General features: G+C 41.3%; 2 protein-coding genes across 2 annotated transcripts; one reads left to right on the forward strand and one right to left on the reverse strand.

The window, feature by feature from the left end:
- On the forward strand, positions 1–5,606 carry exosc5 (exosome component 5). The gene is made up of 6 exons (XM_061047105.1): positions 1–144; positions 2,716–2,829; positions 4,292–4,413; positions 4,533–4,673; positions 4,944–5,033; positions 5,180–5,606. Exons 1-6 carry the CDS (start codon positions 48–50, stop codon positions 5,273–5,275), a joined length of 660 nt encoding a protein of 219 aa, XP_060903088.1. The 5' UTR covers positions 1–47; the 3' UTR covers positions 5,276–5,606.
- Positions 5,607–7,700: 2,094 nt separating this feature from the next.
- On the reverse strand, positions 7,701–12,982 carry tmem91 (transmembrane protein 91). Its single transcript, XM_061047104.1, has 3 exons — positions 11,879–12,982; positions 9,723–9,869; positions 7,701–7,936 (listed from the first exon to the last, which is right to left on the reverse strand). Exons 1-3 carry the CDS (start codon positions 12,311–12,313, stop codon positions 7,781–7,783), a joined length of 738 nt encoding a protein of 245 aa, XP_060903087.1. The 5' UTR covers positions 12,314–12,982; the 3' UTR covers positions 7,701–7,780.
- Positions 12,983–13,201: the final 219 nt, after the last annotated feature.

The raw sequence follows: 13,201 nt of genomic DNA on the forward strand, positions 1-13,201 counted from the left end.
AACCGCGACATACACATTTTTTCCCCCCCCACAGAGAAAGCAGCACGATGGAGGTGTGCGGCTCTTCAAATGTTACTATGAGGGAGTTTGGATGTGAACAGAGTTTGTTGTCTCGTCCTGACGGTTCAGCGTCCTTCATTCAAGGTAACTAAACCAGGTGAAAACTGTCCGAGAGCAGATGTTCTGCTACGATATCAGATAATGATACCAGAACTACATAACATGTATTAACTTACTGCTCAATATTAATGCATTCTCAGAGTATTGGGAGCCAGTTTAGTATTATTATTATTATTATTATTATTTCAGTGTTCAGAGGAAAACGTGTCTTGATGGATAATTATCTTCTATGAAATAATGCTCCCAGTATCTCACTGTAAGGAAACAGGAAGTATGATTTAATACTTTATAAAAACAATAATTATTTGAGGTTTTAGAGGAAACTGTTTCAATAGACAAATAGCCTGGAGAGCAGAAATAAGTTTTATAAGGAACATCTAAAGTCAGAGCTTTATCAAATCTGTCACATGTTGGATTGTGTTCAGTTCACTGTAGTTCATCACTTCTTCATTCAGACATATTTACTAAATTATGGAATCTGCTACAAATAGTTCTGTCAATAAATTATAATAAAAGAACCTGCGTACTCTATCAATCACAATCACAATCAGAATCAGGGTTTATTGCCAAGTACATTTACACATTTGACTTGGTGTATTGGTACTAAACAATTAACAAGGAAATAAAGCAGAACAACAACTTAAATAATACAGAATAAGAAGATGTTACAATATATAAAATATAATTTAAAATATAAAAAACACAAAATGTACAAAAGGTGTAATGTAGGAGCTGTGAGGAAAAACATCTTAGTGTGTGTAAGAAAGAGTCCAGTGGGCGTTAATGTAACGATTAAAGAAGAGTTTCAGCGTTCACATTACTCTGATGTTTTACTGACTGTGGGGCTGATGAGAGTCTGGGTTATGTGGGAGGAAGAGGAGGAGGAGGAGGAAGAGGAGGAGGAGGGGAGAGGGGGAGGAGGAGGAGGAGGAGAGGAGGAAGAAGAGGAGGAGGAAGAGGAGGAGGAGGAGGAAGAGGAGGAGGAGAGGGAGGAGGAGGAGAGGAGAGGAGGAGGAGGAGAGGAGGAGGAGGAGAGGAGGAGGAGGAGGAGAGGAGGAAGAGGAGGAGGAGGGGGGAGGAGGAGGAGGAGGAGGAAGAGGAGGAGGAAGAGGAGGAGGGGGAGGGAGAGGAGGAGGAGGAGGAGGAGGAGGAGGAGGAAGAGGAGGAGGGGGAGGAGGAGGAGGAGGAAGAGGAGGAGGGGGAGGAAGAGGAGGAGGAAGAGGAGGAGGGGGAGGAGGAGGAAGAGGAGGGGGAGGGAGAGGAGGAGGAGGAGGAGGAGGAAGAGGAGGAGGGGGAGGAAGAGGAGGAGGAAGAGGAGGAGGGGGAGGAGGAGGGGGAGGGAGAGGAGGAGGAGGAAGAGGAGGAGGGGGAGGAGGAGGAGGAAGAGGAGGAGGGGGAGGAGGAGGGGGAGGAAGAGGAGGAGGGGGAGGAGGAGGAGGGGACATTGTTCATGAGGCTGACAGCAGAGGGGAATAGACTGTTCTTGTGGCGAGAGGTTTTGGTCTTGATGGACCGCAGCCGGAGGGGAGAGTCTGAAACAGTCCATGTGCAGGTGAGACGGGTCGGCCACGATCTCACCTGCACCAAAGTGTCAACTTGATCTTGTTTCCCTAAATTGGAAGAAGAAGAAGGAGATCACGTATTTGGTGCAACTTCAAGGATTTGATTTGGTTGTCACAAATATTATAACTGATCTGTTATCGGTTATAATATGACATGTGATTAAAATATCAACCATCAACTAGGGCTGGGCAATATATCGAGTTTTTAAGATATATCGATATATTTTCAAACAAGATATAGGGTAAGACAATATCGTTAATATGGATATAGTTTATGTTGCATTAAAATAACGTTACAGAGGTGCCAGTTCACCTTTTTCCTCATCTCACTGATGATGACTGACTGTCTGTCCCTCTTCACCCTGCTCCTCCTCTCTCTCTCTTTTATTGTATTTAATTTTATAATATTACTTTTTAAATTCACAAACAGGTAGTTTATTTTTCCATGTGTTTTCACTGTTAATAAAAAAACATATTGATATATGTCGAGTATCTCCATTCAGCTAATCAATATCAAGATATGAGTTTTGGTCCATATCGCCCGGCCCTACCATCAACACAATTATACACCGTTTGAACTTGAAGAACTACAAACATGTCCTCAAAGGTGGTTTCCACTTCATGAAATCTGGAGTGTGTTGTGAATTTGTTTCCTAAAGACAGACACCCAACAATCTGTAAAAACCTCTGAGGTTCTGACTCCTGTTTGGTGTGAACAGGTTGATTATGCTAAAATCTGCAGTCGAAATTGAGAGCAGCCGTGACACCATCACAATCTTCTTTACTCCGTGTAATACATAATGAAGCGCATGAGCTTAAGTCAAACCTTTTCTTTCAATCTTCACTTGTTTTTAGAAAAAGATTTAATTCTCCAGTGTGGTCAGACTCTGTAATAAACCCCCTAACTCCTGTGTTTGTTACCTTTGTCCACTTAAGAGATGTTTCTGTGGCTTTTCAGTTATACTTGATTTCCCCACCCGGATCAATAATGTACTTTCCGTTGAATACTGCTCTCTTTTGTTTGTACGAGTAGGAGACACGAGTGTGTTGGCTGGAGTGTACGGACCAGCCGAGGTCAAAGTCAGCAAGGAAATCTACGACCGGGCAACGCTGGAGGTGCTGATACAGCCCAAAGTTGGACTGCCAAGTGAGTAATTGTCCCAAAGAGAAAAAGTGTGTTAGTGTTATACCATTTACTAAGCAGAGATAAGATATAATATTCATATACAATGATATGCTACAAACGGCACGATGTATTCAGATCTTTTCATGTGATGTTACTGTGGAAACGTTAAAGATTTCAGGTTCTGTTGAATTATTTCACAGTTTAAACCTTTCTTTAGTTACAGTGAAGTTTTTTCCTGAAGTGTAACACATTGACAATCTTTGATATTAATATTCTTCAAATAAGTCGTTTTATTTTTAAAGTTAAATACATGAGTGCAAACTTGCCAGAAAGCTTTAAAGCATTTTTAATTTTTAATTCTCAAGTGAACTATTACTCGACTAGACAAACCAATAACCTACACCTACCACTGTGTCGTACATCTCGAGGACTCGATGAGATACCGTGGAGTCAAATTATGGAACAAGCATCTCACATGCTCACAATTGTATGTAAGTGTTGGGCTTGAGTAAATATTTAAACTCCATAAATATTTCTGCACCATTTGACTACTAGCCTGACAACATTTAACATTTTGAGGTACTTTATATCACTGCTTTAAAGTTTTACCCTGCATCAATTAGGAAAATATATGTTTAGGTAAAAAAACAGATATGTATATAAAGTAATATATCATATAATATATCACATCAGCCACATCTCAGTCAGCTTCAACATTAAACTAAATAACTGTTAATGATCTACCAGCGAAATAATACGCAGAAGTATATTATTGTGATAATGATAATCACGCATAAAAAGGACTCTCAGTTAAAATAACACTGGTTCATTAAAGTACTAAAATATTGAATGAAATTGACTTTTAAAGAATACATTACTTTGGTGTTGTTCATTTAAAAATACAAGATTTGATTACTTCTTCCACATTTATTTATTTATTTATTAATTTTATTGTCTTTTTCTAGATACAAATTGAGACTCAGAAATGTGTTGATGTCAGAAAAGATTTGTAGTGAATAGTGAATTGTCCTGATTTTGTTATATTGTCTACATACTGTATGTCCTGTTTTGCTCTATTTTTTATGTTTTCAATGTTTGTTTGTCATTTTCAATTGGGGTCAATTTTATTTGTGATAGTAAATATTCTTATTTTTTTACTGTTTTTTATTTTAACTTTGTTTAATCTCTTCAGGTGAGGTTTTGAGATAAGCTCTCATGTGTTTCTAACTCACCAAACATGTGTTTTATTTTTTATTTGTTTTAATTTTCTGTTTGACTCTTCTTTCAAAAAATAAACTAAACTAAGTGAGGGAACCCAGGAAACTAAAGATAAAGTTAAGGGTTTAAGGAGGCCAAATCATTTTTAATTTTCCACCTGGTCCACTTCTATTGTTCTACCATACCCCAACACACCACCAGGTGGAATAAGAGAGTTTGTTTCCAGTCTGAGTCGAGTATTTATCCCAGGGTTTTTTGTCATTAGGTGTAAGGGAGCGATCGCAGGAGCAGTGTGTGCGAGAGACCTGTGAGGCATCTCTGCTCTTGTCCCTTCATCCCCGCTCCTCCCTCACTCTCATTCTTCAGGTGTTACATGACGACGGTTCAGTATCCTTCAGTGAAACTCTGCTGCTGCTGCACTGTGAAGTCCAATTAAACATGTAGACTGTATGATGGTGTCCTGATGGTGTTTCTTGGCGAGTATACTTCCTCACCTGTTCCCACAGCTGCTGGCGTGCTCTCTGAATGCGGCCTGTATGGCTCTGATGGATGCAGGTCTGCCTATGAGTTGCCTGTTTTGTGGAGTTACCTGTGCCATCGACGCAGACGGTCGAATCATCACGGACCCCACAGCAGCACAGGAAAAGGTAAATATGAGCCTCGTGTGTCGAGTTAAAAAAAACGCTCTTCTAGGCCGTAAAATATTGATTTTTAAGAGTCAAAAAGCATTGTAGAAATCTCACTGACACAGACAGAGTGTTTGTTAAACTAAAGACCACAGACAACAAAGACTTCAGTAGATTATTATTCAATGACTTATTGAGTAGAGTAAACTTCACAGGAGATTCCTCTGATGTCCTCACTGTGAATGCCGAGCCGCTGCTGGTTTGATCATCTCTGTTTTCCTTTCTCATCAGGAAAGTCGAGCTTTAATGACCTTTGCAATCGACAGCAAAGAATGCCGAGTGTTGATGTCGGATACCAAGGGATCGTTTTCAGTTAACGAGGTCAGTAAAATCTCACCAGTAAAAACAACACCACTTCATTTTTCTGATGTAGGTTTGTGTTGATCTCTGATGCGTCACGTGTAAGATTGTATTGATATCACAGACGTTTCATGTTTTGAGGGACGGCCTCTTCTTCTCGTTCACAGCTGCAGCAGTGTATAGCAGTCAGTCAGAAAGCGTCACAGAAGATCTTCCAGTTTTACAGAGACTCCGTCAGCCGGCGATACTCCAAAAACCTCTGATGAAGAAGATGATCTCGGTTTTTCTTGTCTTTTTTTTTTTTTGTCTGATTTTGTAATAAATCATAGAGAAGTTGCTTTGGGCTTCATCTTGTTCAGTTCAGATGTGTGTAGTGAAGCTGTGGATGATGTGATATGTGGGTTTTTTTTTTGTAAGAAGACCACATTGAGCTCGAGTCTGTCGGGGGGTGTAAAATAAAAAGAGAGACCTTGAATGTCAAACAAGTGCATTTATTGGGATTTTCTCTCAGTTTGATATTTACATGTAATACAAGGATGTCAACTGGGTTAAAAACGGAGTACCTCTTGTATTAATAAATCTAATTTTACCAGAGCCTTTGACCTTTTATCCCCTTGAGAGATTTGTCCATTTCACCTCTTCCAGTTGTTGTCTGTACAAAGAGACACATCTGCCCAGAGCCTGTCTCAAGACGGCACGATCAGCCAAGTCAAATCCACGTTAATCGCTCCCTTTATAAATGAGTAAGGGTGGTAACTGCTGTAACAAACAAAAGGGGTCATTTTATTTCATTGACACAAAACGCCTGGTGGAGACAGGATGGTTCAGGATTGTCAGAACTCTATATGATGCAGTGTGTCGGTGCAGCTGCATCACGGGACATCAACAGTGACAGCTGAAGAGGGTCAGACACTTGAGATAACAGAGGTGTGTCTACTAACACCACGTCGAGTGATCAGAATCTACATCCTGCTTGGTTTTGATACAACACTGAGTTTGCAGAGAACAAATGATTTGATCTGAGTTAATTGAAGTCAAGCTGTGGACTCTATAAAAACTATACATCTAAATAGAAAATCTCAACTTCACCTTTCAGTCCTTTTTAAAATATTTATACTTGGAGATCTCCTGTTCACAGTTTAATGGCACATTTAAGCTCAAACCAACGCGGCCAGAGTTTTTTTTTTTCTTCTTCTTTTAACAAAGCTGTTGATGCAATACTTTGAGGCCCGAGTATTGGAAGTGACTGAAGCCAAACGCTAAGCAGGTCTGTGCATGACAAACTACACACTTGCCATGCACGTATGTATGTTGTTGTGGCTGAAGAGGAGATTTTTACTGACTCATGCATCACACAGCTGAGCATTAGATCTCTTGTTTTTTTGCATCATATTTTACCCAAACTCCTGTGGAGAAGAAAAAAAAAAGGTGATATTGTGTTTACATAAGTTTATGTATACAGCTTAATTTTCAAGTTTCTCAGAGTGCAAAGTAGCACGTTCCTGCAGAGTTTCAGTTCTTGTCTTTTTTTTTTTTTTTCATGAGGAGAAAATAGCAGAATCTAAATTTGGGGAGTGTGAAGTAGCAGCCTGGTTTGCTTCTATTAATGGAACAGCTGATAAAAGGATCATCCTTAGAGTTTCTTCTGTATTTTTGGCACTTTTCATCGCAGGTCTGCACCCCCTCTGTCTATGTCAACATTTCCCATCTATGTATATAGAAGCAGCTCCTTTATTTCTAAAACTAGATTCACTGTTTTCCATCTTAACCTTGCTCCCAAACTCCACCTCTATACTTATTTTCTTACAGAATGGCACTATATGTATTTTAAATGTACTTTATTTTCTGTATTTCAACATAAAGATAAATATCAAACTTGTCATGAAGAAAGCTCAACCAGTCCTTTCTGCAGGTAAACAATAACAGGTGCTGAATAAAATCAGGATGTATTGATTGATGTACAGTGCAACGTTTCCACGAGGTTCTCTCATTCTGGCCAAAAGCAGTCGCAAGATATTCTGAGTTCTCTGAGAGAGTATCGCTTCTGGCCTCTTGATATTTTAAAAACTAAATCTCTCAAACGCATCACCAGCTCCCCCCCCCGAGACGAGAGTGACAGTGCGAGCTCAGGCCCCCCTACAGCGAGGTCCATCAGGATTTAGCCGCCCGTTGCGTCCTTGCCGCGACCTTCTCATAAATCTGCAGACTCCATTGTCGTTCTCTGCCGTCAGCTATCTCCTCATATCTCCTCTCTTCCTCAACTGCCTCTCGATACTCATCCGATGTCATTGTGACAGTGATATATACAGTGTTGTGATAACATCTGCATTTGTTGTTGTACTTTTTTTTATTTTATTTTTTTTAACACCGGTAACACGTGATGACAACTACAACACAGATTTAAAAGGATGGCAGGTTACTCGAGTCATCGGGTGACGAAACGAACCACATTAACACACTGACTATCCTACATGGAGCGATGTTGCGTAACTTATCTTTTAATAATCTGTCTAAACGTGTGTGGGGGCGTCCGCCGAGCTGAATTATTCCTTAATCAAATCAGATGTGATTATAATCTCCGCAGCAGCTCCCCTCTTGTGTTTCCTTTTCCCAGCTTGGTGTAGATAAAAACATGACAGCAGATATGGTCGACAGACAAAGACTGTGAAGAACTTCCATAAACAGGCGGTGTGTTTGTTGTGTGTTAGATGTGTGAATGATCTGTTTTTTTTTTTGTGTGTTTGGGATTCCTTTCCGATGAGTTGCTGTTACGGTGGTTTTCCGGACAGGTAGGAGATCAACGCAGCGATGGCGCAGATGTACGTTATGATTCCGAACACGATGGAGAGCACTGAGAGCCATAGAGCCTGGCGAGATGCTGCGTTGGCCCCCTGAAAATCCCCCTGAGCCGATGCCTTGTTGGTCTGAGAATCGGAGGAGAGAGGACAGTGAGATAAGGATTATAGGAGGGGGGGAAAGAGGAGAGAAAGGGCATTCATCAACATTTGTCAACGTCCTCCGCGGCCTCCACTTTCCTCTTCCACTCATTCCAATAACACACTAAGCCTGTATTATGTCCCATCTCTGAATCACACCCAGCACTTGTGCCTCATTCATCACTTTCCCCCTCCTCTCTCCCTCTAGTCCTTGTCTTTGACTCTGACCCCTGTTTTAGGAAGCACTCAACAATATTGGAAATCTATCACCTTGGGGCTTCTAGTTATGGCTCTAATTAAACCTTAATGAAGGCCATTGATTTGATCAAAAGGCCTTTGCAGCTAGCTGCCAGTTAGCTTTTGAAAAGTGTTAATGGGATTCTTCCCCTGCACTGCTGGAAGGATGCCTGCATAAACTAAGGGCCTCTGGTGGCTGGAGATAGAGAGATGTTTGGGGATTGTCCACACTTGCCAGTGGTAATACTGACTGATGACATCATTCTTTGCAGTGGTGTTGTTTTCCTTTGTCCCGCTCCATATCATCAGTTTCAGGCTGATTTGTCTCAGCTGTTATAATAACACGTAGATAGTTAATAAGAAAATACTTCACTGCATGTGCATTTTTTTTTAGTATTTGTTGTGGTCAAGCACACTCCTTTGAAAGTCAAGAAAGAAGTTTATTTCAGCGTGCATGGTGATGATTATTCAGATAAGTAGCATGGTTCCTGTGTAGTGTTTTTAAATAAATGTGTTGTTTTTTTTAAATATTGACCTTTTTGCCTTATTTTTAGACACAGGATAGTGGACAGAGCTGGACACCGAGGAGAGAGAGAGAGAGAGAGAGAGAGAGAGAGTAGGGAATGACATGCCTCAGGTCTGATTCAAACCCATGCCGCCCACTTGGAGGACTACAGCCTCTAGACATGAGATGCACAAACTAACCACTAGGCCACCGGCACACCATATTGTTTTTTTAAGGAGGGCTTATTGGATTCCTCGCTACATCATACAAAATAAATGAGATACTCAGGCATTGGATATACTGTATGATACTTATAAGAAAGAGATAACACATATGAGATAGACAAGGGTCACTAATACAAAAAAAAATGCTCCTTATAATTGTTATTAACAATGTCTTGACAAGTATTCCTTTGTTTACATCAAGAGTAGGCTTAAGTGGTAATTAGTTGTCCCTAAATCAAACATCAAATAAGAAGAAAACAACTTGTTTCTGTCTTTTGCCATTAAGAAGCTGATTAAAGATTATTGTTGTTATTGTATTATAAATAACCTTAAAATTTTCACCATGTCCAGCGTGCCAGTTGTGATCGGGTCATTTTTGAGGAGTCATGAAAGATTGACGATTACTCATAATAAACATCAACACTGATTTGTGATTCTAGGTGACACTTAAATATCTAAAAAAAAGCTTCTGAACAAACATTCAGTCTAAAATAAGACACAGGAGGTCGTAAGAGAGAACCGGGATTCTAAAAATAATTCAAACGCGTGAAATCAACGCTGCGCATCTTTGTAACTTCCTCCTGTGTAGCTGTGCGTTGTTTCAAAAGCTCTGTTGGCATAATCCTCCAAATCCAGTTGTAATCCCAACCTGTCTCAACTCTTAGACACTTGACCTGTTGGAAGTCTACACACACTGCGGAGGTTAAGAAATCACCCTTGGCTGTGAAATACAGTGCCAGGTTGTATTCAGCTCAGGACAGAGTGTGTGTGTGTGTGCGTGTGTGTGTGTGTGTGTGTGCGTGTGTACCTTCTGTGATAGGTAGAAGGCAGCGATGCCCAGGGGCCAGAAGCAGCAGAGCATGGAGAAAAAGGCCAGACCCAGGTAGTCCTGAGGGATCATCAGAGGGAAGTTGCTCTCGCTGTCTGTATCACTGAAGTCATCAATGGATGAGTCCTGGGATTCAAACAGAGTGCACTTAGGTTCAGCTCAGGTTAAAGGGTGTGGCGTCACAACCCTTAAGAATCAAAGCTTAGTCACTCAGTCAGCTGATATGTCAGTTTTAGGTAAAAAAAAAAAAAGGATGCATCAAACAAACACAGACAATGTCCTCTCACGCGGAGTCAACGTTTTATATTTGTAAGACTTAGCTGGTGTGGTAAGATAATGTGACTGAATGGGGTTAGTCTGGATGTGCACTCTGCTGACCGCGGGCAATTCATGACTCACGTGTCTTTTTTTTGTAACAGCTGCGTATTCAATCCGACTTCCTCTCCCATGCCAGCCCCGTCACATTACTGAGCTCGTTTTATTCAGTGCGTGAAAGAATTACGCAATTTAAAAAAGATGCTCCTGTAAGATTCAAGAAAATGGAAAAAAAAAAAGCTTTTCTTTCTCTGCTTTTAATCATCCAAGGCCATCTTACAGGCACTCTTACAGTACACTACTATTATAAATAAGATTAGTTCAAGGGGTTACATTGAATGTTTCTGACTGTAAATTCACACATTTGTTCTGCTAGTCTGAGAAAATTCTCTCACTTGATCCGTGTGAGCAGTTTTGACTTGTTCTCGTATATTAGGAGTGATCTTCCTTCAGCATTTTCTGTTGTTGTGAAGCAATGCTGATCGCTATAAGAAGAAGGAAACTCCTTAATTTAGCCAAATGTCAGATACACATCCTGCTGATATATCTATATAAAGTCACTGAGGCTTGGACACTCCTGAAGTCGTCTCTTTAGGAGCTAATCAATACTGTGATCAGCCTCACAGTGAAAATTCAGCATGAAGCGATAACGGGGAGGGGAGGGAGGGGAGGGAGGGCATCTTCAGTCCTTAAACTAAACGTTTGAAGTGAAACAAAGGAGAAGGGAGATGCGGTGTTGTGGCCCGTTGAGGTCACCTCAAGGTTTTATTCCCACAGGCCTGCGACTTTGCATCGCCGCAACGACCGTCAGCATTCACAATGAGCTTGTAAAAAAAAACAAAAAAAAAACGTTATTTTGTGCGCTGGTTTGTTCTTTTGTCCTCGTGGAGAAAAACTTCCAGGGTGAGCTTTGTGGCAGCGAAGTGCTCTAGATTTGAATGAGTTGTGTGGCGCCGCTACGTGTGTGTCCACTTGATCAGGCCTCTAAATCAAAGTAAGACGGCCTTCAGCCTTTAAGTCCACAGCAGGTGATTGAACCTTTGATTTGACCCTCTAAACGACTGGTCAAATCGTTTAAACAACCCACAGCTTCTTTAAAGCATGTACACACTAACGTCGACTCTTTACACATCACATGGGCTCATTTACATTTCACTCCGGGCCGGGCTTTGCTCAGTCATCTATGAAATAGAGCTGGCGTCCTCCATCACTACTGTAGTGTCGTTACCTGCAGACGAGCTTTATGTCATCTACCTTCTTGACAGTATTCATTCAATTGCTGCCTCTACCCTGAAATATATTGCTTATGTGTCTATATTAAGTTTCTCCTGGGCTCCCAGATTCTGTGAATATGAGAGTCACTCTGAGGAGGAAGAGGTGAAACTAGAAGTCAACTGACAGATAATGATTATTCAGCTCTTTTGTTGATTTCCCATTCTTTCCATCCTTTTCAGCAATTCACCTGACTCTGATTCTCCAAGGTGAGGACTTGCAGTCTTTCTGTAATTTCAAGTTTGCACTGTTGGTTGGATAATATATATTGGAACACATCCCTTGGACTCTAGATTATCATACTGCTACTTTTTCATTATTGTTGATACAAAGAAAAAGGGGGATGAAGTTTTGGATGTTCCTGAATAGACAAATCAGTTTGATGGAGACAATAATCATAATTTTCCAAAAAGTAGAACTGGTGTTTTGCATGAGCACATCAACATCCTTCATTCTTTTTTTTGGGGGGGGGGGGGATGTTTGTTGCAATGTGTTGATTTTAATGTTAAAATGCAAAAAGAAGATTCTCTGCATTTCGTCAGTCTTACGTCAGAGTCAGGAAGCAGGTCATCCTCATCGTCCATGCTGTAAGACAGACTGTTGTAGTCCTGCGTCTCAGCCAGCAGCTTCCTCTCCAGAGTGGAGCCCGGCCGGATGTCCACGAAGGTGGTCTCCAGGTAGTCTTTGCTGAGCAGGGAGTCTGTGTGGCCCCAGATCGGAGCTGATGGATAATAGGACTCCAGTGTGCGAGGTAAGGAGCAGGGGTCCAGTAGCTGCTGCTGCTGAAGCTCAGGAGGATGTCCACAATAGCTCCTCCACGCTAAAGGAGGGTAGGCCATGTCCTCCTCACATTTTACCAAGTAGCCCTTAAACATCCCACCAGGGGCCTGTCCAGCCCCAGGCCCAGGCCCTGGACCGGACGCCCGGTTGTCATTGTGTCCTTCTCCCAGAAGAGGGTGCTCTAGCTCATCTAGATTCTCCATCCCTATCTTTTAACACCCAACACACAGGAGACCACCACATCAACAACACAAAGTAATCTACAAATTGGTCTGCAGAGCACCTCCCAGAAGAGTCTCAGCTGCTTTGCAGATTTTACTGTTTCACTGATAATCCATCTTTAATCCTGTTCTTTATTTTTTATTTTATTTTAGCCTTTGGTTCAGAGGTCACTAACACATGCCAGGTTTTATGAGCGAATATCCTTAATGTGTCCTGTGTGCTACGGGATGCGCTGAAGTTGCATGGGGTGATCCGAGAGCCTCTTTTCCTCACATGTCATAAGCTATTTTGTTCCCAGGATTGATGGCTCAGGATTTGCCCAATGTCTTCAATTTCGTTTGATTGAGCCCCGTCAGTGTTCATGAATATGCTAATGTTAGCTATTTTCCTTCTCATGCAAAATGGAAATTTCAATTCTGATGATGGAAGACCTTGATTAGCCCAAGACAGGCTAATGAAAACACTTGGCAATGGGATTTTAGTGTGATTTGCCCTCATGGAAAGTTGCAAATAAAAAAAGATGAAGTATTAATTCATGCATGGAGTCATGGTATTAGAGGGAAAACATTAAATACCAATCTTCCCCTTTCACTGTTCTGGATGAAATGTGCAATGACTTGTAAGTTGAGAAACTGTCACACAGAGAAAAACAAAAATGCGATATATTTGTTCCTCTGTAGGCGTCTGAAAAAAGTGCTCAGCCACAGCTTCTTAAAACAGTCTGAAGGTAGTCGCCCTCAAACGACTGGCCGGATGCACAGTGGCGTTTTTCTGAAGCTTGAATATGTACAACCTCCAGCGGCAGTCAAACTAGTGGCGCAATGAAAGGATTGGGGCCATAATTGAGGGCAGTTAATCTGTAAAAGCAA

This window comes from Labrus mixtus, chromosome 9, assembly GCF_963584025.1.
Source record: "Labrus mixtus chromosome 9, fLabMix1.1, whole genome shotgun sequence".
Classification (NCBI taxonomy): Eukaryota; Metazoa; Chordata; class Actinopteri; order Labriformes; family Labridae; genus Labrus; species Labrus mixtus.

Bases quoted from the DNA above. Each gene is read 5' to 3' on its own strand.
- exosc5 (XM_061047105.1), top strand. From the start codon at position 48: ATGGAGGTGTGCGGCTCTTCAAATGTTACTATGAGGGAGTTTGGATGT. The intron at 2,830-4,291 runs GTGAGTAATTGT...TTTTGTCATTAG, and splicing joins GCCCAAAGTTGGACTGCCAA to GTGTAAGGGAGCGATCGCAG. The intron at 5,034-5,179 runs GTCAGTAAAATC...TCTCGTTCACAG, and splicing joins GATCGTTTTCAGTTAACGAG to CTGCAGCAGTGTATAGCAGT.
- tmem91 (XM_061047104.1), bottom strand. From the start codon at position 12,313: ATGGAGAATCTAGATGAGCTAGAGCACCCTCTTCTGGGAGAAGGACAC. The intron at 9,870-11,878 runs GTAAGACTGACG...TTTGAATCCCAG, and splicing joins ACCTGCTTCCTGACTCTGAC to GACTCATCCATTGATGACTT. The intron at 7,937-9,722 runs GTACACACGCAC...TCCGATTCTCAG, and splicing joins CCTTCTACCTATCACAGAAG to ACCAACAAGGCATCGGCTCA.